This window comes from Macrotis lagotis, chromosome 1, assembly GCF_037893015.1.
Source record: "Macrotis lagotis isolate mMagLag1 chromosome 1, bilby.v1.9.chrom.fasta, whole genome shotgun sequence".
Classification (NCBI taxonomy): Eukaryota; Metazoa; Chordata; class Mammalia; order Peramelemorphia; family Peramelidae; genus Macrotis; species Macrotis lagotis.
Genome location: NC_133658.1, coordinates 496,347,143 through 496,374,585, shown reverse-complemented (window position 1 = coordinate 496,374,585; position 27,443 = coordinate 496,347,143). Strand labels below are relative to the sequence as shown.

Genomic DNA, 27,443 nt, shown 5'->3' with positions numbered 1-27,443 from the left:
CTAAGACCTGATGCTTTCTTGGCTCTACCCCCTCTCCAAGTCCCATCTGATTTATTTTCAATTTTATTATTCTTTAGTAAATAAATTCAGATTGCTGCAGGTTTTATAAAGCTCTGGCATATCCCACTCCACCATATACAGTGATTCCCTACTGCGTTTCACCAACAGTGAATGTCACTCAGGTGTCATGGGTTGCTAACTTGGCCTTAAGTTGAAGACTAAGAGGAATTTCAGAACTGACCTAAGAATTTACACAAACTGAAAACTGTTTAGAGTAGTCCAAGGGATACTTTTAATAGGAAAAGTTCTACATTTAGTATCAAATGTTATTGCCTGATAATTAAGACCAAAGAATTGAACCAATTTTTTACTAAGCTAACTTTAAACTACAAAAATAGCTAAAATACATCAGCAGAAAAGCATTAAAACTTTACAAAGGGCCATTTTTAAGGAAAAAAAAAATCAAAATAACCAGAAGGATGAAAATTTACATTTCTTAACACTTTGGAAAAAATATTCCAAAGAAAGAAATGTCAAATCAGAAATGAAGCAGAAGAAAATATTTCATGAGTTTTTCTACTGAAATTCATTTTATCTAAAAGAATGCCCTTAGGAAACTTTTCTTTTAAAAAAAGGCTTTAAAGCAAAATGCTTGAGTTCTTCAATGTGCAAATTCCTTATTTAAAAAATCTTTATTTTCAACAACTTTTCTCCATTTGGTTTTACAGTCTTTTAAACATACATCATATATTCATGGACAAGCAACATTTTACAGAAATAATTGGATTTTAACCTAAAGCAAAAAAAAAAGCCACTTGGGATAAATTCCAATCAAAAAGAAAAATTTCATGGACCCAAGTAAAGTTATCACTTTACTTCCAGTAGGCTGATTCCATAAGTTTACTTAATGTTTATTCACCAGTTGAGATCATAGTATACTCAAACAGAAGTAGCAACACAGTGTGATGTCATCTTTGGAACAAAACTTTCCTCTTCTTCCTTATTCCAAGTCCTGTATTAGGGGCACAGAGGGGGAGGTATGAAGTGAGTAGGTTTCCTCAGTTTTACTTGTAAACTGAATCTTTAATTTCAGTTGAAATTGCTTAAAGAAGCTAAGATTTTTAATTATAAGCTAAGTCACAGAAAAAAAAAATCAAGAAATACAAAGTAAAACTTCCCCTACCTTTCTCGTCTAAGCGATGATTACAAGTTTTCATTGAAATCTATGATGCACCAAATTACTGATTTCATGTTTACTTTGGAGGGAAGATACAATGATCAAAGCTAAGTTAACTGGTTCACTAACTAAATATTAATATTCTTAAGTCCCCCTCCCCCTACAATTGGTATGGTGATTCCTGTAGTAAAAAAAAGATCCAATATCAATTTTCTATACATCACCTGGATTATAATCAATGGAATGAATTTCATCAAATAATGGAATTTTTTTTATCAAGTGTATTTCATAAATATTAACTTCATGAAAAATATAGGCTGAGAATGTTTTTAAAAAATTTATTTAATTTCTAGCTTTTGAAAAGCAGGATGCTCTCTCCAACACAGCAATGTGCATTTTTTAAAAAAATTGAACAGAGGGAACTGCATATACAGTGAAAAGGTTGATTTTTCAATACACACACAATAAAGGTTTGCCTACATTATATAGAACAATCATGATAAAGTAGGCTTGGATAAACACCTCTTATGTAATTTTAATGCTTCTCTAGTCAATCTCTTAAGACATGTGAACTAGATTTGCCTTTGACAATTGTCCATTTCAGCTTTGGAGGTTTTTTAATTTTAATCTTAGTCCTGCTATGCACTGAAAAGAGGGAGAAAACAAAAACACTTTCAGCTACTAGTATTTAAATAGTATAATTGATGGAAATTAATTAACAATAATAGAAATTTAAATGTACAACCACCAACCATTTTATCACTTTACAAAGTAGGGAAATTAAACGTGAGTAAATCTTATTTTTAGGTAGGCAATTTTTGATGGAGAAGTCCTCGAGGGTCTAATTTAAAATATTTAAATTGCCCTGGGAATGCCAATTGTGGCAGAATGGTCTAATGAACTATGAGACACTATCAACATTGGAGTAATCTTAATACTGATCTAGGCACTACTCTAATTCTGGGGCATTATGCAAGAAATACCATTTAAAAAACCTATAATTATATACAGACACCACTATAAATTCCCATGAAAGATACACTAAGACAATATTTTATACTAAAAAGTTGGCTTTACTGTAAATATGCGAGTTTTACAGTGCAGAGATTTCTGGTCACAAATCAAGTTGCTAGCTAAGTATTCTACAGAGTAAATAAAAAGGATGTCTCCAGGTCTGTTTAAATTAACCTGACACTCGCATAGCAGGAAAAAAATATTATAAAAACTTTTTATGCATCAAGCTTATTTTAGTTAGTTACTTCTCCAGTTTATGGTTTCTTCAATTAAGTTTTTTATTTATATAAAGTTCACAAATCAATTTTATCGAACTTCAAACATTTAAAGGACAGGGAATCTGTATTACCTTCACCTCAAGCACTGCCAGGTCATGCATTTGATGAGGTAAAGAAATGGAATAAGACTTCCCACAATAAACAGTTACGCCAAGAATACTGTATCACTACAAATTTTATTCAGAAGCCCATCTTTTTTTTTGTTTTGTTGTTTTTTAGAAAAAAATTCGCATTATGAACTTTGTTTGGTCAATCAACTACAAGACTTTCTAGCAGACATACAGTAAAAATGGCATGGCTCAGAATCGACCAGATCTTTCACGATCTCTTGACCGCCTCCTATCACGTTCCCGTCCTCCACCGCCGCCGCCGCCACCACCACCACCGCCACCGCCGCCGCCACCACCACCACCACGGCCACGATCTCTCGATCGAGAACGACGTTCACGAGATCTTGATCGGGACCTATGCCTGTGAAGAGAAAAAAGATTAAAATGAGCTAGTTCACTACATTAAATTATGATTTAAAAGACAACACAGAAAATTACTGTATGATGGTTCCATTTCCTCCATTTTACTGAACAATTAATTTAAAGGACTGAGAATAAAAATGAAGAGAATATAACTGAAAGGAAAAATAAGTAACTAAGTTTTATTAATGCACATTAAATTTGGTGTTTTTTTCCATTTCCCAAATATAGCAAAGCAGAAAAATAATGACAAATCACAATAAGAAAGCTAAACAAGCTATGCAAGATTCATTGAGTTGACTTATTAAAGAATTCCTTATTTTTCAAACAGAATAATATGAATAAAAAATGCAATTGCTAAGAGTAATAATCTAATAGCTTACAAAAAGATGAATGTTGAAAAGGATCTTTGCATGTTAATTGAAAAAATTAAATGACAAAGAGATTATAGGTAATCCGTAATTATGTAAAATCTTTTTTTTTTGCAGAAAGCAAAAGAACAAGACAAACATCTGACAATCAAAATATACAAATTTGACTTTAGAAGGAAAAAAAATTTACAAAATTGAGGAATAACTGGGAAAAAAAGAATAGCCTAAACAAGATCAGAAACACAAGCACAGGGGGTAGCTAGGTGGAGCAGTGCATAGAGCACTGACCCTGGAGTCAGGAGGACCTGAGTTCAAATCCAGCCGCAGACACTTAATAATTGCGGATCTATATGACCTTGAGCAAGACATTTAACCCCACTGCCTCGCAATAAATAAATAAATAATGGAATTGGAAAGATCACTTCTCTTAAAAAAAAAAGAAACATACACAAAAAAGCTTAACTGTACTTAAACCCAAGTACTAATGGGGAAGGTGCTTCCTTAGATTATTTAAAAAAAAATGCTAGGAGAACAGGTTTGACCTAGTGAGACTACATAAGAGACAAAAATACACACTGAGAAATTATATGAAATTTAAAAATTTCCATAAATATTATCAATGTAGGTAAAATTAGAAGAAAAAGAGACAAAAATACACACTGAGAAATTATATGAAAAAATCCATAAATATTAGAAGAAAAATACTTTTAAAAATTATTTGCTAAAAAAACTGGCACCCATAGTATATTGTGAACTGATATAAAAGTATCACACCCCATCAGACAACTGGTCAAAAGTAGGATGCTTTCAAAGAAAAAAAATTAAAAACTACCTGAAAAATTTAAAATGATGGGAGAACTGCAAATGAAAACCCTAAAGTTATTACACAACCATAACCCTTTTCAGGCTAGCAAAGATAAAAGAAAATAGGAAAATTGAATTAACAAAGATGACAAAAGATAAATGAAATGTTGGAGGAATGCAGGAAAACAAAGCACATTAATGAAGTGATTCAGCCATTATGGAAAGCAATTTGGAATTCTGGAAATAACCAATGTGGAAATTTTTTTTTTGAAGAGATGTGGGGGAGAGAGAAAAACCAACTTAAAACAATAGAACTATCTCTTACACACACACACACACACACAGACACAATCCATCATGACTTTTCCCATAGCAGTTTTCGATATATCCTGGGTAGGCAGGCATTAGAAATTAAATGGGACTTTCTGGAGAGATTTACAGAAGCTGCAGACGACATAGAAAAAGTTTAAAAACCTACATATCAACTCAGATTTCACATTTTATTGTAGGTAAGATATTGTAAATATCTCTATATGAAAAAAAAAATCAGACTTTTATCATAAGAGAAGACCAAAAAATTTTACATGGATTTTCCAGATAGTGGAGATGCCATGTCCCTAACTCCCATGATATGAAAGAGGTAAAGACTTAAACTTAAGAGAACACAGGGAATCATGAGATATATTATACAAAAAATGTTATGAAAGCCACATCAACAGAATTTAGCAAAACAGAACTTGGGGAAAGTGGTATATGTGAGTTGATCCTTGGGTTGCAAATCTAGGTCAATGGAAGGATAGTGACATCCTTGGTCATAATAAAAAGGTTGGAAGAGAAAGAGGGTTTGGGAGGAAAATTTTGGACATTCCTAAGTTTGAATTTTTTTTTTTAGATTTTTTTTAGGTTTTTTTTTTTTGCAAGGCAAATGGGGTTAAGTGGCTTGCCCAAGGCCACACAGCTAGGTAATTATTAAGTATCTGAGGCTAGGTAATTATTAAGTATCTGAGGCCGGATTTGAACCCAAGTACTCCTGACTCCAGGGCTAGTGCTCTATCTATCTACCACCTAGCTGCCCCCTAAGTTTATATTTCTACCAGATTTTCACTAAGAGATGTTTAACAGACTGCTGGAAATAAAATACTGAAAGTCAGGAGATATATTTGTCCAGTCCAAACTATCTGAAAATCACCTGCATAGAAATGATAACTGAATCCAAGCGAGTTTAAGTCTCCAAGGGAAAGAGAGAAGAGAGACCAAGAAGAACCTTGGAAGACAGCCAAACTTAGATCCAGTTAAGGAGCATAAGGAGTTATCAGACAGGTAGGAGAACTAGGAAAGAGTAGTGACAGACTAGAGAAGTCAAGAAGGATGAGATTAGAGACAAAATCATTAGATTTTGTCTCTTGATTTTCTAATACTTTGTTCAAAAATAGAGATGATTTGTTTGGTGTGACTTGTTCTTGATGGAGTCATTCTTGTTCACTGTAATTATTTTCTTTAGTTTTTAAGTCAATTGTTTACAATTTTCCCCAGAAATTGAAGCCAAATTGCTCTATAATTTGCAGTCTACTCTTTGATTTTTTTTTTTTTGGAAAATTGGGCTACTTGTGCTTCTCTGGTTCTGTGGAATTTCAGGAATTATATTAGTCAGTTCTTCCAGAGTTATGATTATTCATTTGGACCTGGTGATCTGAGTTTAACAAAAGCAGCTAGGTAATATATATATATATATAAAAATATAAAATCTTGTTACATATCTATAACTCTAGTCTTCCAGACTCTTGTCTTTGGCAGAGAAAATGGAATAAAAAATGGAGACCAGCCTAATTTCATTGTTTCATGGCACTCAAGCGAATTCTTATTCCCCCTTCTTTCTTTTAAAAATCTTTCCCCCAACATAGTTGAAAGATCTCTTTTGGTAGTATGTAAAAATTTGTTTCTGACACTAATTTTTCAGGACAGTGCTTTACATTTGTATTCAGAATAATAATCTATCCTCTCTTGCACTGTGTTTAAATTGGCCAATGAATTTATACCCACATTCATCTGTTTTGACAACTTTCTCCCTTTCCCCCTTCATGGCAACTTTCTCTTTCTTCAGAAATAAATTTAAATATATCTCAGAAATTTAAAAAAATCTTCTCTTCCACCTGCTATGGACAATGCCATCAACATCCAGAGGGGAAAAAACCCCACTAAGTCTGAATGAAGAGGACTTTTTGAAAACTTATTATGTTGTGTGTGTGTGTGTGTGTGTGCACGCGCGCGTGTGGAAGGTAGTAGAAAAATGTGTAACTCATAAATCTGCAATTGGATAAATGTTAAACAAAATGAAGTCTTTTCTTCCCCAAACCAGGATACCTGTCAATTATACCATATTTTGTCTCCTCTATCATGAATTTTAATACGCAAACTCACTTTTCCCATAAGATTACTCTAGTCTTTGATCAAAGGAAAAGATGGTCTTTCTCCTTGCCAAGGCTGGTTCTTAATCAATACTCTGGGATTTAATTTCCTATTGTCTCCCATATTATCTGTCTGTTCATTTAATTCCTTTATTTTTATTTCTCTTTACCTACTGCCATTCTCTGCTGGCTATATCTGTCTGTTCATTTAATTCCTTTATTTTTATTTCTCTTTACCTACTGCCATTCTCTGCTGTCTATATACTCTCAGGTCTCTTCATTTACTTAAAAAAAGTCCCCATGTTGCCTCCACAATCCCTGTAAGCTATTTAATAATCTGTATATCTCCAATTCACAGCAGAATTAGAAAAAAAGACAACTATATATTTTTTTGCTTACATTCCATACTTTTCGAGGACAACTATTCTTCCAATCATGCAGGTTTCTCACCCACGACCTCACTCTCCTCAATTATTCTCTGATTCTACAACTCTATTCTCTACTCATAATCAGCTAGTTAAACCTTTTTTTTAGTCTTGTCATATTATTGAAATAACCTTTTTTTTCTATTTTATTTTTCAATTTCAATTTTATCTTCCCTCTGCCTCGTGCCAGTTTAAAGGTTTTTTTTGTTTTGTTATTATGAAAAGGGGGAAAAATAGTTTTGACCTGGAGAACTTTTGTAGGTAGCTAGCATAGCCCAACCAGCCCTCTGGAATCATGGACAGTTACATATTTTTGACTGGTCTCCCTATCTTCTCAACTCATCCTTCATAATTTCAAAATGGTATTCCCCAATCAGTTATAACCATTTCATTTCCATCTCAATAAATTCTAGTACCTTCCATTTATTTCTAGGTTCAAATATAAACTCTTTTCTTTGACATTTAAAGCTCTTCACAAACTTCCCAATGTTTCCAACAATCCCCCCCCCCCCCGTACATATTCTCCAATATGAAAGTTTTATTCCTTTTCGTAGATAGATTCTCATTTCCTGTCTTCATGACAATTTAGATTATTTCCTTTGTCTGGAATGAATTCCCTTCTCATTCTTATCTCAGGTTTTCTTTTAGTGCCACTTTATCCATAAGGCCCTTACTAATTACTACCAACTGCTAGGACTTCCACATAAAATTCTGTCAATAGCATTCTCTTCCCACTACTTTTCAACCAATACATCTTCCTCTTCTGGTCCTTGATTTTCTTACACAAGAATATCTTCCTAATTTGTAATACCTAGCCCTCTCCCTCTCATATTATTTTGAATAAAATATATCCAGTCATAGTTTAAAAATGTGTATTGCTTTTCTATTAATATTCATTTTCCTAAACTGGGGCCATTTCTCAAAGGGTATAGTGTTAAGTTTTAAAGCAGACAGGATTTGAAACCCAACTGGCTTAATTTACTATGGCTGGTTACCTAAATTCAGGGCCTGGAGCAACAGATCACCAAGACCAAGATGTCTGCAGCATTGTTATTAATTTATAATTGGAGTCAGTTCTCTAACCTATTTTTCCCCAGATTTCATTTAAAAAAATTATTATAGAAAATTTATTCTTTCTCCTCTTTTGAGAAAAAATAAGACTTAGGAAAAATATTTCTCAATAATTCAAGATTATTTTCTCTTAATATTTATTCTTTACATTACTGAATAAAAGACTTACTTCTTACGACGACGGCCATACAACTCCCGACGAAGTTCTCTAGAGATGGGTTTCAGATGCATAAAGTTACAGAAGCCTCCTCGAGTACATTCTCTGTGGAATATAATTAGTTAAAAACTGTCATGTAATCACTTCATTTTTATCACTTAAAATAATGTTCATCATGCTTATTAAATTGGTATGTTGAAAGCTGTCTGGTAAATGAGACTACTTTGTTCCAAATGACACCACTCCCCAACTCTCTTCATTACCCCATTTCATATTGGCGACAGCAAGCTTCTCTGAAGTCGGTCACAGGTGAAAGCTCTGCATGAATTGGCTGTCCATTAAACCAGCGATTGTTTAAGTCAATGACAGCCTTTTCCGCATCTTCTTCACGGCGAAACTGAGAAATGAATAAAATAAAAATGTTTTCACATCTCACTATAGGTTAGACACCTGCAACAAGTAGGTGGCTACTAAGGCTATTAAGATGAATGAGGGTAGATAATCTATTTCTATTACATTATTTAAAGACTACCCAGTCTCAATACAAATTTTTAAGTTAGAGAATTCTACTATATATTAGCAACTTGTTTATAAAAAGATTAAAAAAAATATTTACCAGCTAACAAATATTTTGATAGAAAACATTAAATGGTCATAAGTTTAAACCTGGTAGTAAAAAAAGGTAATCAATTACCCATAATAACAAAATGGTTCAGAGAAAGCAATTCTAGCTCTGAATTCATTAACAAATAACATATATAATCATTTACAATGTTCAATTTACATTTATAATTTTACTCACTTTTACATATACATTTCCTACAAGATGATCCCCAAGGTTATCACAAACATTCATCTCTTCAACTTCACCATACTTTTCTTCCATTTCTGTAAAAACCTCCTAGGTAAAGAGAAAGATGAGGTTAGAACACCTTTATATAACAACCAAATCAAAGAAGTTATCAAAGAAGTTATTTTGAGTAAATAATTTTGTGTAAAAAAGTTGTTACCAAGTGAAAACATAAGAAATAGTCTTTCTTAGACAATATTAGAATGCCTTCCCTACTTTCACAACACAAAAGTGCTTTACTGTAATTCAATTGTAATAGAAAAGGTAAAAAAAGATTATGTTTTAAAATTTGGTAGCCATTAGAGCCATCATTGTTCAATCATAACACTCAAATGTTCTCTACTTTAAAAGGGCTAAATATAAGATAACTGGTTTTTAATTTCAAACAGCAAATTTGACTCACCTCAAAAAATTCATCATAGTGTTCTTGCATTTCAACATCACTCACTGCACCTGAAAATGAGAGAAATCTTTTTGGTTAGAATATTGAAACGAGAAACTTCTTGAATTTAAATTCAAACAGCTAAACAGTAAAATATCTAGAGAAAGAACACAAGGTGATGCAATTGTTGAAGATATAGCATAATTAAACTAATAGTTCTTTTTAAACAGGTGAGATTTTTAAATCTCCCATATAACATTCTTAATAGTTTACTAAAAGTTAAATCAAGCTTTAATCAGCAACAAAGTGCCACAACTTCAGAATTGTTAAGGGAATGTTTACTACTATCAAATTAAAAAAATTTGTTAAGATTTCCTTTTTTCTCTCCTAATTCTCCTTGGAATAGAAGCCAAGTAACCTTGTAGAATATTTTTTTTTATTAAAATTATGATAGAGATTGAAGGGCAAGTGGTAAGTTTATTTTCCTAATTAAAGGAGCTTAAGACCTTTAAGATTACAACATAGAGAAGGATGTTATAAAATCCTTTGTAATGTGCTTAGAACCAAAGTACACCATGACAAAAGTAATTTGTAAAAGTAATTATGAACATTTATGGCATTTATACGCCACCCAAATAAATGGAAATTACAATGCTTTGTTATAGAAAGCATTTTTAGTGTATATTCCAAAATATTTTCATTATGTTTTTCTATAACTTATAATACACATGAAATGAAATTATGGCTACCATTTAGATTCATGCCACCTAATAAACAAATTGAAATTTTATATTTCCACTCCCCCCACTACCAAACAATTAAAATACTGCCAAAAAGAATCTACTCATGAGAAATCAAGACATTAAAATTTGTGATATTAAGGTGGCTAAGATGGAATAGAGTAAAGATCAGCATCAGTGCTAGGCCAGTCTGCAACCTGCATTGTCAATAAACCCAGCCCTTATAGTTTGGAAACACGATGGGGGCAAGGGATGGCCAAGTTTGTTTTGCGGGTTACTTCAGGCCTATTCTATAAAGACAATAATTTTTATCCTTATTCAAAATAAAAACTGCCAAGAACACACTATTCTTCCCATTATTTTTCAAACTTTCCCAATATACACGAAAGGATTTCAATATAAAACCAAAACAATTTCTAGAACTATTGTAATTTATAAATTTACTTTCACTTTTTTAAATCTTTTTTTTTTGCAAGGCAAATGGGGTTAAGTGGCTTGCCCAAGGCCACACAGCTAGGTAATTATTAAGTGTCTGAGACCGGATTTGAACTCAACTACTCCTGACTCTAAGGCCAGTGCTTTATCCACTGTGCCACCTAGCCGCCCCTATTTTCACTTTTAAACTGCACTGATGGCCTTCTAGATTAGTTTAAAATCTCATAAAGTCAAGAATTAGGGAGAGGTTTAAACTGATTAGAGATTTGGGATTGTTACTGATTTTTAATTTTATCCTTATCATTATGCTCTAGAGTTATATATACAATTTTTGAAAATGTAAAATAGAAAGTATCTGATGATGGACTAAAACTAATGGGGAAAAATACATTTTATCCTGATCTCAAAAATATTGCTTAGTTGTCAGGATTTGATCATTGAACCATATAAAAATAAACATGAAATTTTAACCATTCAGAAATAATAGATTAAATAAAAATACTACTCAACCATTTATATCCTTTAATGTAAAACAAAGAATTTAACAGCAAAGTATAAAACAATTATTAATTTTTACTTTAAAACTGTATGCTTCTTAAACTTGGAGTCAATCATTCAGACTGAATCTTATATTTCACTGAAACAGCTATTCTCTGCATAAAAGGAGTAGGTAAGTAATTTTAAATTTCAATTAACTAAACTTAGGCATTTAGTAAATATCAGTGAAAGGGTCCTGTAATTGAAGGTCATCAGTTTAAACTGACTTTATACTTAAGATGCAAACCAAACAAACTATACTTGCTTATACAGAGAGGGCACCAGTTTTATGATATCCATAGAATCAATTCTTATGCAATGTGCATAAAGCAGTGGAGTACCATAAGTATCTATTATTTTTAAGTCAACATTACATAGCTAAATTAATTTTAATATATTTTCAATGAAATATGAATACATACAACCCTGATTAATGAGTAAAAAGCAATTATCACAATTATTCAATAACCTACTTTTCTTGAAAGGAAAAGAAGTAAAATATTTAGTATAGCTATATTTATATAAATATAATTTCCCCCTGAAACTGTCCTTTTAAAAGTTAAAACAAAACAAAAAATCCTCAGAAAACAAATTATTTTAAAACAAAGGTCACCAGGTAAACTGTAGTCATTTGAGAGAAGTAAGTCCTGTATCAATATCACAACTGCAATGCATTAAATGCCTCAACTGGCAGGATTAAAAATGAATAAAAGACCAGACCATATGATGCTGGTACAGGTTGATTTTTTTTAAAAGGGCTTTTAAAGTTATATCTATAAATAGTAGGGGCAATTTCTCAGTATTTAGATTGTGGACCATTCATTGGCCCTAGCTGATTGGTCGCCAGTTTTTAATTCCAATTTTCCCTCCAATAATTCCAAAAGATTAAAAAAAAAACACCCAAACCAAACAGATATTCAATTATACAAGATGATGAAATATAAAACTGTTCTGAAGGTACTAGATTCTCCATTACTGGTCTGTACCCTGTTCTGAAACAACTGTCACTTAATAGAATACTTTAATGATACTTGCCATTTGAAAAATGGGAATATTTCCTAATTGGAAAATTACAATTCTTTTCTATGCAAGTGCCCATCTGTTTTCAAACTATAGTAAATCAAATTCTGAATTCTACAAAGAAACCAAACTTTAAATTTACATTCAATGTCATATAATGGTGATCTTCAAACTTTTCCCATCAAGGACCTACTGGCATTTGGCAAATACAAATTTGCTCCCCAACATCTCCTCTTTCCCTGTTTTTCCCCTCCCCTGAACTCTAGCTAGTGTCTATATCCTGCAATAAGGAAAGCTCAGGGTCTCTGTGACCCAATGGAAAAAACATAGAGCAAGGTTGTGATTTCTGAAATAGCTCAACTTTTATTTTAATTAGGGATAAATTTTGAATGCAATTTGGGGAAAACACACGCACACACAAATAATCAAATTTCACCAGTTTATCTTTTAAAAAGAAGCATTTTGAAGTAAAATATCAAATATCCTTGCTCTTAAAAGAGCATAACACTTATTTTGGTATATTTTCCCCTAGAATGACGGTCAAGTAAAGGAGGAAATAGTGGGAGCAGACCAAAACTACTTTTTTAAAAAAAAATATAGTTTCAGCCTCCTTTGGAAGAATTGGGTGGAGGGAAGGATTGAATAGGACAAGTCTCTTGACACATTTAATAAAATGTGGTCCTTTATTAAACTAAAATGGTAGATCAGATTAAGTTGACACTGAGCTCTGACAATCAAGCCCAGGGAACCAGTGAAGGAACTTGTATGAACTTACAGCGCAAACCGTCAGCAGACTGGGAAGAGTTTTGAGGGTTACGGTAAATGTTCAAGAGGGCAATGGTCTGAAATACAAAACGCAACAACTTTATATTATGGAAAATAAATTTTTAACACTTAACCGGTTTCCTTTGATGATCACTTTTGCCGAGTCTCAGTGCTGAAAAAGAGCAAGTTATTTTCTCCAGAGAGGGGAAGTTTTCCTGAATCACCCTAACATTTCATAAGAGATCTCATAATATGCTATTATTGTGTTTGTTCTATCAAAACATTCTATCACAAATTGAATTATAAAAGTGGGGAATGTGCCAGTTAAAAAATTCCATTTAACAAAAAAACTAAAATTTAGGACAGCCAGGACAAGAGCTGCATGTTAAAACACAATAACTACATGACATGAAATCTCTTATTTCCTTAACTTTTCCTTCTTTTTTTTTTTAATGAAACAAGATCCATACTTGGGCAACTTACCTTACCGAATCCTAAATATTTTTATGATTTCATACCTATAGAAAGAACTTGATAAATGCCAGGGGTCCAATCAGTATAATGATTGGCTAATGGAAAAAAAAAAAGGTTTCATGTGTATGGACCTTGACATTTAACAAATGTCAAATCAAAAGAAAGGTCCAATAAGTGAGCTTTCAAAAGTCACATGATTTGTCTCATGAACAAATACAGTTATCAAGTTCTTGCTGTGCGCAAGGAGTTCCATCACCTTGTCCTGTTTGCAACAGCTTTATGTCAGCAGCTCAGAAGCCAACATTATTGTCTCAATTAGGAGTGGGCTCTTTAACACCATTCTTTAAAAAAATTTCTCCAACTGTGGGACTTACAGTGTGAGCCGTCAGCCGTCTGTGCACTGTTTTGGGGGTTACGATAGATGTTTTGAATCAAGATGGTCTGCGGGGAAAAAAAAATAAAAAGGGGAATTCTACTGGCTGCTGTGCATATATTAGACAATTGCAAAGAGACAACTTGTTTGCAAATGGCTAAACAATTTTTTTTTGCAAGTCAGACATTTCGTGTGTGTCTTCTGAAGAGTACACCAAAACCATCATATTATGAAAACAGAGTTTTTGCAGTGACTCACTTTAAGTCAGCTAGCAACCAAGAAGGAACTAAAATTGATTAGTTTAATAAGTGGCCCCAAGTTAAAATAGCAAAGTATAATAATCTACCTCTTAACATTTTTGTACTTCAAACTAACAGACACTAAAATGTCCTGAAATTTTCCAATATAATCACAGCCCCCATGCAAAGTTTTAACCAGTACATAACTTGAGAGTAAGCAGTAGGTTCAAGTTCTTCCATTGTTAGCAAAAATTGGTATACAACAAAGCAGGTTTCTAAAATATCAACTAGATACCTTATACAATCTTATATAAATATTTCTTGGTGAAGTCTCTGTTTACATAATACAATAATTTTAAATGTTTGTATGTTTTCCGCTCCTTCTTTTAAGGAAAATATCCTTTTAGCCCTTCTGCTTTACACTTGATCAGGCAGACTTGAAACCTTACATTTGTACCGTTCTTCTTAAAACCAAGTTGTCTGAAAAAACAAACCATGTTTAAGTTAGTAAGCTAATATAGTACATGAAATTTCAATGTCCATTATCACTGTAAGCAGCTCAAAAATGTACTGTATATGCTAAAAACCACAAATCTAATGTTAAGTGAAGATTTAAAAAACAAAACACCATTCATCTTCAATCTTGATAACACTGGTATGATGCACATAAAGGAGATTTACACATCTAGTTTATGAACCAATTTGAGGAAATTCCTAAAAATAGTCATAAAACCCCTCTCCAAGTCAAAAGCCCCAGCTCACATGTGTTTCATTTTAGTGATGTGAGTCTGCAGGCAAAAACCCCAACACTAAGCAAAAAGCACAAAACTTAAAAAAAAATTAACTCTTGTGAATGATTATCAACCCTCTTCTCTGACTTGGGCTACCTGAACTTTTTCTAGTCCATGTCCATTATGATACACACCATGGGCATTACTGGGCACATTACTTTAAGACTTTGGAGGTAGGACAGCTCCACATTTACTTGGATAATATTTTTGTTGCTTATGTTTATAGAATCCTGAACTGAGGATGGTAACACAAAATAAAAAATCTTAAGCCCACATGTAAAGTATGTCTTGGTTTGCATCTGGGATGAGACATTAATTTTTACATTTAAAGATGCACTCCCAGTGATGATAGACAATGTCTAAGATTAATTTTAGAAAATAAAATCAAAATTAGATGTGTTATATACATCCACATCCAAAAGAAACAGAAAATTATGAAATTGCCTTTATTTTAATTCCAATATAGCAGATTTTAAAAAGTCACAACTAATATTCTATTTCTGGTGGAAAAAATATTTCTACCTGCATTTAGTTAGAGCAGTGTTTATTCTCTTCTTACTCCTCAATTTCTATTTCCTTAATATATTCAATATAAAGACAAAAAAAATCAAAATATCTAGGTGAACTCTCTCAATCTATGTCTTATAGGAATATTGAAAGATTTACTTACCTCACTATAGTTATTCTATTTCTTTTCAAGTGGGTTCCCTTCAATTAATTAAAATAAAAACCAAAATATGAAAAACTACTCTAAAAGGTTAACATTTTTTCTTTTCATTGTGGGAATAATCTTACTTTTGAAGACTATGGCATAAATTTATAATTGTTATTATTAGTGTATCTTAGAGTAGAAGTCTAATTCAGCAGTGTCTTGAAGTTTTCTGAGGTTACAGAAAATTATGCTTCACTGTTTTTTACCTAAATGTGATTAGTGAATGTGAGAAGGAAATGATCTGTACCTTCTTTTTGATAAAAAGTACAACACTTTTCTCCAAAACACATCAATATCATTCTACTTGCAGTTTCTAGACAATTTTTCTTAAGGGAATGGTAAAAATTTTTTCTAAGGTTTTTGTTAGTCTAAAGAAAATATTACCAGATTTTTAAACAGAGAGCCCAGTCCTAAGAAGTGTCTAAACAGTAATGCATGAATAATTTACATTCAAACCTACAGTTTATATCTTAATTTCAGGGACTTTAAAAATTTCCATTTCAAAGGCATTGGCTACATAAAAATTATCAACAACTTTTTTTTAAAAAAAGATTCCTGTTCCTAATCACTCAAATAATTCCAAGTAAATTTTAGTTGGCATGCCTTACCCTGCCTCTTCTAATCCCACAGTAGTAAATCAGCTGGCAGGGGAAAACTGGCACTTAATGTCAATTACAGCTAAAAGCCAAGAGGGGCAAAAAGAGTCAAAATAAACAAACAAATAAAAGTTTCTGCATGTCAGGTTCCCATTTTTGAGTCATATTAGCCATAAGGACAATGAAGTTCTGAAAGTCTTCACATGAAATACAAGGAGTATAGCAGTAGGGTTTACCATACAAGGAACCTAGGAACATGACTTATTTGCCTTGAAATATGATTAAATATGCCAATTATACCCGACCAGCCTCCACTACAGTTAATTTTTTTAGGGGTTTTTTTTTGCAAGGCAATGGGGTTAAGTGGCTTGCCCAAGGCCAGATGGCTAAGTATACAGTTAATTTTTTAATAGCACCTTCTACACAAATACCCAAGAGAAAAAAAAATGAATTATTTTGTATTAGTATTATTAGCAGTCTTTGAAAACTTAGATAAAGATTTAAGACAAAAATAAATCTAAGAAAAGACACAAACCTGGCTAAAAGTTGGTTTATTGTGCAACCGAGAACATCTGTCTCCATGACGACAAGCTCCAATTTTGAAATAAAATGAACAGTTGACTCTGTAAGTGAAAACAAGAACTGATTATAATGCTAGGGGAAAATTTTTTAAATATAAATATATAATTAGAATAATAGTGACTACCAGACTATTTTCCATTTAAATCAAGTATCAGAATTATACCGAGATACTCTGATACTCTCTCCCACAGAATTTCAAAGAGTTAAGTGATCCAATCTACAACTAATCATAGCTTCTATAATATTTTCATCTAGTTGGTACTTCAAGAAATCCTATGAAGATGTTTTGAAGGTAGCCTATTCTACCACTTAAAAGCTCTTGTAGAACATTCCCAACTGTATATTGAGGCTACACCTGCTTTTCTGAAAATCATTGCTCCTAGTTCTTCTGGGGTCAGAAAGGATAAATAATCCTTCTTCCTTATGACAGCTCTCTGAAAATAATTATAATGTCCTCTTCTCATCTCCAAGTTAAGTATCTCTAATTCCTTTAGCATCTTATATGACATGCTTTGAAATAGCTTCAGCATCCCAATTCACCTGACTCTTTTTTCAATAGATCTCTATGCTGTTCACAGCTGAATATAATCTTCCAGATCTAGCCTGACAAGGACTGAGTAGAGTAGATCTACCACTATTCTATTTACTCTGTCTCCTTCCCAATTACTGGCAAAGCAAATCCTCCTTTCTGTAGATGCCTCATTAGGCCTATGGCCATAAATTTTATCTATGTTTCTTTCCCCCATTTTCATTTTCCAATGCTAATTCATTCTCTTTACAGGGTTAATGTTCCTATTAACCTGACACATTCGTCTGTTAAGGACCTGCAATTTCCATGGTAAAAGAATTCCCAGAGGCGGATGGGTGGCACAGTGGATGGAGCTCTGGCCCTGGAGTCAGGAGGACCTGAGTTCAAATCCGACCTCAGACACTTTAGAATTATCTAGCTGTGTGGCCTTGGGCAAGCCACTTAACCCCATTTGCCTTGCAAAACAACAACAAAAAAAAACCCCTAAAAAAAAATAAAAGAATTTCCTCCACTCACAAATGTATCATCTCCATTATAATCTAAAAGAAGAGTCTCAGTTTTCTAAGACTCAGAATACAATTGTTACCACAGATCAGTTACAAAATTAGCATCAGATGTAGGATTTGACAACTTTATTGATTCATGTCCAGCACTCTAACCACTATACCATACTGCCTCTATCTATTTTAAGTAAAACTGCCCCAAAACACTTAATTTCTTCCTGTCCAAGTTTTGTAAACTGGCTAAAACATTTTCTTGTTCTTTCACCCAAGCTCTGTGGTCTCACTTCTGAAAACCTAAATGTCTGGGGCAGCTCATTTTAGTTTTCACTATCTCTCTGGGAACAATATAAACAGAATCTGCCTTGTTTCTATGTGACAGAAATATATGAATGATTACATTACTAAATATGTATTAGTAATGATGATGAGGTTAATTTTAAGGAAACGAAAATATGTATTGTGTATTGATTCCTCAAACTCTGTATCTTGTGTCTTTTTTGTTAAAAAAAAACCTATCTTTGATTTCATTGGTATAGGAAAAAGGAAACTTCCTCTACTAATGTGGCTAGACCAGTCTTAACCATGGTGGGGGTGGGTATGGGAGGAGCTAAAAAAACTGTCAGGGTCACACTTGTCTACTATAGTTTTTCTTAAACAAGAAACCCCATAAAACGGTGGATGATCTACCCATCATGTGAAATGTCACCTAAAAAAAGTCCCCCCCCCCCCAATGAATAAAAGCCTAGAAGAAACTATTTTTTTAAAATGGGGAAATCTGGGGAGGCTGGGTGGTGCAGTGGATAAAGCACTGGCCCTGGAGTCAGGAGTACCTGGGTTGAGATCCGCTCTCAGTAATTGCCTAGCTGTGTGGCCTTGGGCAAGCCACTTAACCCCATTTGCCTTGCAAAACAAAAAAAAAACCCTAAAAAAAATGTGAATTCAAAAATGGGGAAATCTAGTGCTTAATGCTTGGCAACATGTTTTCCCTCCTTGTACCCAACTCCTCCCCCATTGTAAAATTTCTTATCATTTTCTTATTTAAATAGTACTCTGCTTATGAGTGATAAACAAATAAAGAAAAAAATTGTGCAATATAATTTATAAACGTAATCTAACATAGAAAGGAAGAAAGCTTTGTGATGGTGAGTTGGACTGTATAATTTATATTTATTGTTTTGCAAATCTGGGAGATTCGCCCAGTCCAGTTTTTGTAAGTTGCACTTTTGATAATTCAGTTATAAAATATTCAAGGAAAGACTAAATTCTAATTGCAGAAGAAAGGTTAATTGCTTTTAAAATACAGGTAAGGAAACAAAATATAACTGGGAATAAGGATCTTTCTCCCCCCCCCCCCCAAGAGCAGGTGTTAAATGCCCCAACTGCAGCAGACAAGACTTAAGGAGAAATAATTTCTTCTACCTTTTCAAGGGTAAACTGCAGCAAGAAAAATAGTCATGGAATAGGGGGACCTGCAATCTGCAGAATTAAGGAAGAATAGCTGTCAGGGATCTTTGCTATAAGAATACAATCAATGAGCTATTATTTCTTAAATAATCTGTTGCTGTCTGTCAAAGGGGATACAAAGAATTCCTATACTCTCAAAGGGTTACAAAATTCTCTACCCCTCGAATAAATACTATGAAGTAAACAACTTTTTAGACATTTCTAATTTGTTCCAATCATAGAAAAAATGACCTTTTAAAAGTAGCCTATGGAAATTTTTAAGTTAATATAATCAGTGGATTAATCTATAACAAATTTAAAGTATTGTATAAAATGTGCCAGTTTTACATGGTTTTGAACAAGGAGTTACTGGAATTATCCAAATAGTTTAAGAAACTCTTAATTTCAAACATAGGAAAATTGTTTGGAATGTAAGGAATAAAAGACCTGGAGTCTCATGACCTAGGCTGGAATCCCAACTTTGCCACTTACTTCTCGTGTGACCTTGGGCAAGTCACTTAATTTCTCCAGACCTCTATTTCCTCATTTATAAGGTTAAGTGTTAGACGAGATTTCAGGTGTCAAACCCTCCCAGAAAGCTTCCTGGTACAGCCCATCCAGATTGAAATGTAATTGCAAAATGTCTAACAAAGAAATAAAAATATACCATAGATATTGTGTTTTTCTAAGGTAATATACAGCCTGCGGCGAACACTTTCAATTTGAGCTTGACACCAGAAGGCCAGGTGACCTTTATGGTTTTGGCTCTAAATCCATACAAATTTTATAATCTTACAATTCATTAAAATCAAATGGGCCAAAGGCCAAAAGGCAAAACTTAATTTTCGTTAGCTTTCCCCTACATTTTTTTTTAAAAATGGCTATAAAACCCTACAGTGCCTTTCTATTTGGGAAAAAAGGGAATAAACATCACAGGCACATACTCCAATTTTCCAATTGAGAAGAACTCCTAATTGATTTCGACAGACATATTCTAGTGATGCATATGTCTATTTTGTGGATTATGGTCATGCCTAAATATTCTTTTGGCTAGTTGTGTTAATTAATATTCTGTAACTCTAAATCTACTCTTTTTTTTTTTAGGTTTTTACAAGGCAAATGGGGTTCAGTGGCTTGCCCAAGGCCACACAGCTAGGTAATTATTAAGTGTCTGAGGCCGGATGTGAACTCAGGCCCAGGGCTCTATCCACCCCTAAATGTACTTTTGAAATCTAGCCAAAAAAAAAACTTAAAAATGATGTGCACCAATTTTCCATCAATTCCGCAAGCATCTATTTATCAACACACGGGTTTGCTCGGTCTTTTCGAGCCCCAATTCTTTGCATTTACTCATCTCTGCACAGGTCAGTTCCCTCTAGAGAACCCCAGCTGTCCGAGGGCTGGGGCTGTTTAATTTCCCTCTTGCTAGCCGTCTACACTGCTTGGCACATGGTAGTGCTTAGTGAACGGAAGCCGCCTGCCGCTCCGAGTTCTCGGGCAGATCCGGGAGAGCTCGCGGGGTGGGGATGGGGGCGCTGGGCAAGGCGGCGCCTGCAAGGGGCAGGTAGGGCCGTGCTTTGTGGGAAGCGCCCGTCCCGCTCCCGCAGCCCGTCTTCCCGGGCCATGCGGGCCGGGGCCGCCCCGAGGGCTCCATTCATCCACTTCGGGGCAAAGCTCCCCGCGCGCGCGGCGCGTGGGTCCCGGGGAGGAGCGCGGGCCGCGGGCTCGGCGCCTCTTTATGAATGAGCCGGCCCCACGAGGCCGCCGGGCCCGCCGCTTCCCGCCGCCGCCGCCTCCCCTCCCCCACGCCGAGGCCCGGGCCTACCGCCGCCGCCGCCGGCCCGGCCGTGCCGCCGGCCGCCGCCGCTCTTCCGCGAGGCCGCCCGCCTCAACGGCCTCCCACGCCCGCCCCGGAGCGCGGACCGGGGGCCTCGAACTTACTTGTCTTTTTCTGTGCCGAAAATGGAGGCCAAATACTCCGCCATTTCCCACCCGCCGCCGCCGCCGCCGCCGCCGCCGCCGCCGCCGCCACAGCCGGACGCTGGCAGCCGCGTCACCCGGACGCGACGGCGTCAGTCACGGCCCAGCCTCCCCGCGGGAGGAGCGGCCCCTCCGCCCAATCACGCTTGCGCGGGGCGCGCCGACGTAGCCGGGCGGGGCCGCCCTTCCCGCCATCTCCCGCGCCGCGCTTCCGGCTCCGGCCTCCCGCGGAGGGTTCGGGAGCGCGGCCTTCCCGCGCCGCCCTTCCCCGGGCTCCTGCCCCCGCTCGGCGGCCCCACACAAGCTTTAGGGATTTTTACGGGTTTTTGAGTTCTCTCCCGGCCGCCCTTTAAAGTTTTCCACGTGACTGGGCGCCCTTTATTAAGCAGGTTTCCCCCAGAAACGTGGTGATTCTCCAGAAGGCTGATGAAACAGCTAAAATCATTGCCTAGGGAGTCACAATTTTCCTTCTCTAGACAAAAGGCATATGGTTAAAGTGACGCATTATTTTAAATCCCTGTTTCCCGGCTTTCACAACCCTTGAGGGTTGGGGTCGTGGCGGGCACCACTTAACCTAAAAACAGCCCCGCTGTGAAGCAATAGAAAAATCCCAGACTAGCTCGATTTATAGGCCCGGCTTCCACGGTTACATTTCACTGAAATTCCAGAACTTATTATTTACCTAGTTAATAACTTTCTTTTCTAAATAGCCCTGGATTTCCAGGCCGCTCCCCTCCCTTCCCCGCCCCAACAAGTACTTTGGAAAACTCCTAAAACCAGGAAAATACAGATAAGATAGAGGCGTCCCTCCCCTCTCCACCAAGGGTTGGTTTCTGGCTTTTTTGCTCTCTATTGGAACTCTAGGAAAATGTCTAATAGAATAGTAAATTATAAGCACATAGAAAGTAGTGTGGTATACGGTTAAATTTCCTGAGGATAACAGCTATTGAATGGGCAAATAAATGTACAATATATAATAAATAGCCTTTATTTCACCATGGTGAAATATGCTCATAAAAGATTTCACCTAAAACACTCACAGAGAATAGATAAAAAAACCCTTTGGGGTTTCTTTTAGGAAATGATCAGTGGATGCTTTCAATTTCTACTATTGTTCTAAGATATCTGGGCAGTTTTCTTTCTTTTTCCTTTTTTTTTGGCAAGGCAACAGGATTAAGTGGCTTGCCCAAGGTCACACAGCTCTAAGTAGGTATTAAGTGTCTGAGGTCAAATCTGAACTCAGGTCCTCCTGACTCCAGGATCAGTCCTCTATCCACTGGGTCACTAGCTGCAGTTTTCTTGTATGGTTTATTAAAATGGGATGTCTAGGCTCAGTTTATTGTTGTTCGTAGCTTTCAAATCATCCAGTGATTATTAAACTATTTTTGATCTGTTTTCCAGGTTAGTTATTTTTCCTATGAAAAACTATTTCATATTTTATTTTTTTTTCTAGTCTTTTGACTTTTTATTTCTCAATGTCTCAGGGCATTAGCTTTCATTTGGTCAACTTTGATTTTCAAGGAGTTATATTGTGTCTGACTTGGGCTTCTGATCTTTTATGTTCCTCTGATGCTTTTACAACTCAGTCTGGGGGGCTGGCAACCTCCCCTTTCAGTGCTCCCAGAATACTGCGAACCCTCGGGAGGTCTGTTTATTCTTCTTGGGCTCCAGGCTCTGCAAGTTCCTCATCCAGCTTTGGGGAAGGGGGTCAGTCATCGAGGTTTTAGAAGACTGCTGTTGGACTTATACTCGGGTATCAGGTGGTCCCTTGGGAGGCTCTGCAGCTTCAGAAGGACTTGACCAGTGGATCCCCTTTGTTCTGGGACTCCTGCCCTGATTATTCCATTGTGGGTTAGACACTGGACCAAAGGCTAGAACTGAGACACCACTCCGCTCCTGGGGTCAGAGCCACCCAGCTACTATTTATTTCCAGAACTTGCTCTTTGCTTAGCACCACAGCCAGGGTCAAGACTGGATCACTCCTTTCAGCCTTGGTTCTATGACCTTCAAACCTGGATGCCAGAGATGCCAGATGGAATTTATTCCTGTTCTCGGGGGTTCCTCCAGCTCTCTATCTGCCCCAGTACCTCCTACCCTTATGGGCCTGTCTCAGCCCTCTTTCTTTCTTCCTTCTTTTTAAAATTCAAATTTTTGGGGATCTTTACCTGCCCCAGTGCTTCTTACCTTTATGGCCTGTCTCAGTCTTCTTTCTTTTTTTTTTAACTGAAGTTTTATTTTATTTTTCCAATTACATGCTATGCTACTTTTTCAACATTCATCCATTAGCAAATCTATGAATTACATATTTTTCTATCATCTTCCCTTCCCTTCTTGCTCCCCATGATGGAAAACAGTCAGGTAAAGGTTGTACATTTGTTTTTGTTGTTTTTTTAATTTTTTTGCAAGGCAATGGCATTAAGTGGCTTGCTCAAGGCCACACAGCTACGTAATTATTAAGGGTTTGAGCCCGAATTTGAACTCAGGTACTCCTGACTCCAGGGCCAGTGCTCTATCTACTGTACCACTTAGCCACCCTTGTACATTTATTTTTAACATATTTACATATTAGTCATTTTGAGTAAGAAGAATTATAACTAAGTGAAAGAAAACCACAAGATAGGAAGGAAAAAGCAAAGGAGAGGTTTTTAAAAAGTGAACATTGTATGCAATCAGATTCTGTTATTTTTCCCTCTGAATGTGAATGACATTATCTATAGCAGGTATCTCAGAGTTGAGAGCTCCTTGAGCTCTGAAATGCTGAGGGAGCTGCATCCATCATAATTGATCATCTCACAATGTTGTTGTTAATGTGTACATTGTTCTGCTCCCATCACTCAGCATCAGTTCATGTAATTGTTTCCATGCTTCCCTAAGGTCTGATCGCTCATGATTTCTTTTTTTTTGTATTTTTTTTAGGTTTTTGCAATGCAAATGGGGTTAAGTGGCTTGCCCAAGGCCACACAGCTAGGTAATTATTAAGTGTCTGAGGTCGGATTTGAACTCAGGTACTCCTGATTCCAAGGCTGGTGCTTTATCCCCTACGCCACCTAGCCGCCCCTCGCTCATGATTTTTTATAAAACATTATTACTACATAGCACACATATATCATAACTTATTCAACTATTCCCTAATTAATGGGCATCCCCTCAATTTCCAATTCTTTGCCACTTCAGAAAGACCTGCTATACAGAAAAACATTGTACACCCTAACAGCAACATGGGGGTGATGATCAACTTTAATGTACTTGCTTATTCCATCAGTGCAACAATCAGGCCAATTTTGGGGTATTTGTGTTGGAGAATGCCATCTGTATCCAGAGAAAGAATTGTAGACTTTCAACAAAGACCAAAGACTATTACCTTCAATTAAAAAAACAAAACAAAACCGATATCTATTATGTAATTTTGCTGTCTCATACTTTATGTTTCTTCCTTAAGGATGTATACCATGGAAACAATGTAAAGATTAACAGATGTGGGGGGTGGGGGAGGGAAGCAAGATTAGGGGAAAAATTGTAAAACTCAAAATAAATAAAATCTTTAAAAAACAGAGCTGCTATAAATTGTTTTGAACATGTGAGACTTTTCCTTTTTTTTATGATTTCTTTTGAATATAGACCTAGTATTGGTATTGCTGGGTCAAAGGATATGCTCTAATTTATTGTTCCTTAGGTATAATTCCATATTGCTCTCCAGAATGCTCAAACTTATTCAATCCCTGGGAGCTAGAGTGCTTCCTGGTGCTCCTTGCTCCTGCCTATCATTTTCCTGGCTTCCTTCATCCCCATTATCTTCAGACCTTTCTGTTAGTCTCTGTAAGCCACCCTAAGCTCGAAATCTAATTCACTATATTTTTTTTTTCTTGGTTTTCTTGATCAGAAATCAGTCTGATGAATTTTCCAGGCTTCTAAGAAACAATACTCCTACCCTCTCTGTTGAGTATCTTGCCTTATATTTTACTGAAGAAAGGGATATCTCTTAATGTGAGACCGGAGTGAATGTGAACATAGTGGCAGAAGGTATCTGACTGATGTGAGATGAGAAGGTGACATGTAGGGGTCAAGATAGGGAAGGGAGGAGAATGCAGGGCTGATGGTGGAGAAAGAACTGAGAGTCAAGAGAATATGGGTTGAGGCAGTTAGGTGGCACAGTGGATGGAGCACTGGTCCTGGAGACAGGAGGACCTGAGTTCAAATCCAGCCTCAGACACTTAATAATTACTGTATTTCCCCATATATAAGACACTCCCATGCAGAAGATGCACCCTAATTTCAGGGGTTGAAATTTGAAAAAAATGTATTACACAAAGCTATTGAACTCAAGTTTTATTCATCATAAAATTCATACAACTCATCACTGTCAAAACTCCCATGCATGAACTCATCCTCATCTGTGTTTGATGACGAATCACTGTCTCAGGAGAGGCTCTGACTGCTCTCCTGCCTGTGCTCTGGTCTGTGGTTGACTACAAGCACTCCCTGGACAAGTCTGGTGTGTGGACATATTTTTAGTCTGTTCTGTTTCAAGAACCTGAAGCATCAATTGTGTCCTCCTTTGAAATCAGTCACTTTTTCATCAGCAATTCTTCTTGCCTCCCGCTGAACCATCTTTATGGGCACAGGAATTCCAATGGCCCTTTGCTCTTCTATCCATCTCTCCAATTCCCTCTCTACATCAGGCCATTTTTCTGACTTGCCTCTTATGACCTTCTTCCCTGGCATTTTCAGTAGGGTTTCTTCTTCCCGTAGCCAGTCTCAGCTTGCTTTCTCAGTTGGAAGATGATCAAAGTGGCATTCAGCAGCATGATTTTCATTCACTTTTGCAAACTGGATTACTTTGAACTTGAATTCAGCACTGTACAAAAATCTTGTCTGAGTCATTTCTGGGTAAAACGTAACCTACTGGGTACTGGTAACAAATGTGAAACGATGAGCACAAAGACAAGTGCAAAAAAGTGGGAAATTCAAGTAAAAAATGTCTACAACCACTATATAAGATACTCCTAGTTTTTAGACCCCAAAGTTTTTGAAAAAAGGAAGTGTCATATATGGGGAAATACAGTATCTAGCTGTGTGACCTTGGGCAAATCACTTAACCCCACTGCCTTTCAAAAACCAAAAGCGAGAGAGAGAAAGAGAGAGATAGAGAGACAGAGAATGTAGGTCACAGTGTGGATCAAGAACAGAATTTGGGGTTGAAAGGAAAGGAAAGTATAACTGCAGTAGATTGTGATCAGATAAGGAAATCTCAGAGTTCAGGAATATGGGAGAGGTACATTTGTGAGTGATGACAAGATTAAAAGTATGATCATTGTTTTGTGTGACTTAAGTGAAGTGAAGAAATATGTTATGTCAAAGCTGAATAACTGAAGTTAGAGTGTTTAAAGTCTCCCAGCATAAGGGCAGATATTGAGAAGAAAAAGACTGAGCCAGGCTTATTAAAGAACTTATAGGGGCAGCTAGGTGGCGCAGTGGATAAAGCACTGGCCCTGGAGTCAGGAGTACCTGGGTTCAAATCTGATCTCAGACACTTAATAATTACCTAGCTGTGTGGCCTTGGGCAAGCCACTTAATCCCATTTGCCTTGCAAAATCCTAAAAAAAAAAACCCAAAACTTATAAACTTATTAAAGAAAGAGAAATAGTCTGGAATTCAGGAGACAACAGCTACCCATATTTTGTTTGGGAGGTAAATATTACAGTGATATACTGGAACCAACTGAGGACACACAATTGCTAAATTGTCAGTATAATATTTATACCTCAGCAAATATTATAAAGCAGGACTTGATTTATTGTTTGTTGTTGGTTTACAAAATGTTATGAAATTGTTATGAAAATGATGAAGCATGTTAAAAATGCAAATTAAATTTAAAAGTGCATTTCTAGAAGGGATCCTGGATATCCTCTGGAGAGATCATGGACATGAATGAACCTCCAACCCCCAAAAGCCACCCTCCCCACTCCATGGTTCCAGAGAGGAAATATAATAAGCCAGGGACTATGAAAAAAGTTTTATTCTCTGTCTTTTGAGATCAGGCTCTTCAAAGATTGAACATGGTTCACTTAACCAGGGCCCTTAGTAGGAGAGGGTAACCTAGGTCCATTGTACTGTGAATTACACACAGAAAACAAGCCTTATTCACAATAAGGTATTAAGAATTTATAATAATTGTTACCTCTGCCAAAGAATCATTTAAAAGAGTAATACTTTAGGCTAGAAAACAAAATAAATAACTTTTAGGGTTTTTTTTAACTTTTTTTTTTTTGGCAAGGCAAATGGTGTTAAGTGGCTTTCCCAAGGCCACACAGCTAGGTAAT

At 36.0% G+C, this 27,443-nt stretch overlaps 1 protein-coding gene across 7 annotated transcripts; it reads right to left on the bottom strand.

The window, feature by feature from the left end:
- Window positions 1-673: 673 nt before the first annotated feature.
- U2AF1 (U2 small nuclear RNA auxiliary factor 1) lies at window positions 674-21,167 on the bottom strand. Of its 7 annotated transcripts, XM_074213883.1 has the most exons (9): window positions 21,085-21,167; window positions 16,622-16,709; window positions 12,912-12,978; window positions 9,426-9,475; window positions 8,975-9,073; window positions 8,436-8,569; window positions 8,185-8,277; window positions 2,752-2,940; window positions 674-1,012 (listed from the first exon to the last, which is right to left on the bottom strand). In XM_074213883.1, the coding sequence occupies exons 1-8, from the start codon at window positions 21,126-21,128 to the stop codon at window positions 2,769-2,771; spliced, it is 747 nt and encodes a 248-aa protein (XP_074069984.1). In that variant the 5' UTR covers window positions 21,129-21,167; the 3' UTR covers window positions 674-1,012; window positions 2,752-2,768. The 7 variants fall into 7 exon arrangements, with proteins under 7 accessions (XP_074069984.1, XP_074069985.1, XP_074069983.1 ...); XM_074213884.1 differs by lacking the exon at window positions 12,912-12,978 and adding an exon at window positions 13,750-13,816 and having other exon boundaries at window positions 674-2,940; XM_074213882.1 differs by having other exon boundaries at window positions 674-2,940.
- Window positions 21,168-27,443: the final 6,276 nt, after the last annotated feature.

Bases quoted from the DNA above. Each gene is read 5' to 3' on its own strand.
- U2AF1 (XM_074213884.1), bottom strand. From the start codon at position 21,128: ATGGCGGAGTATTTGGCCTCCATTTTCGGCACAGAAAAAGACAA. The intron at 9,476-13,749 runs GTAAGTCCCACA...TCTCATTTTCAG, and splicing joins GACGGCTGACGGCTCACACT to GTGCAGTGAGTGATGTTGAA. The intron at 2,941-8,184 runs GTAAGTCTTTTA...TTCTCTTCACAG, and splicing joins TATGGCCGTCGTCGTAAGAA to GCATAGGTCCCGATCAAGAT.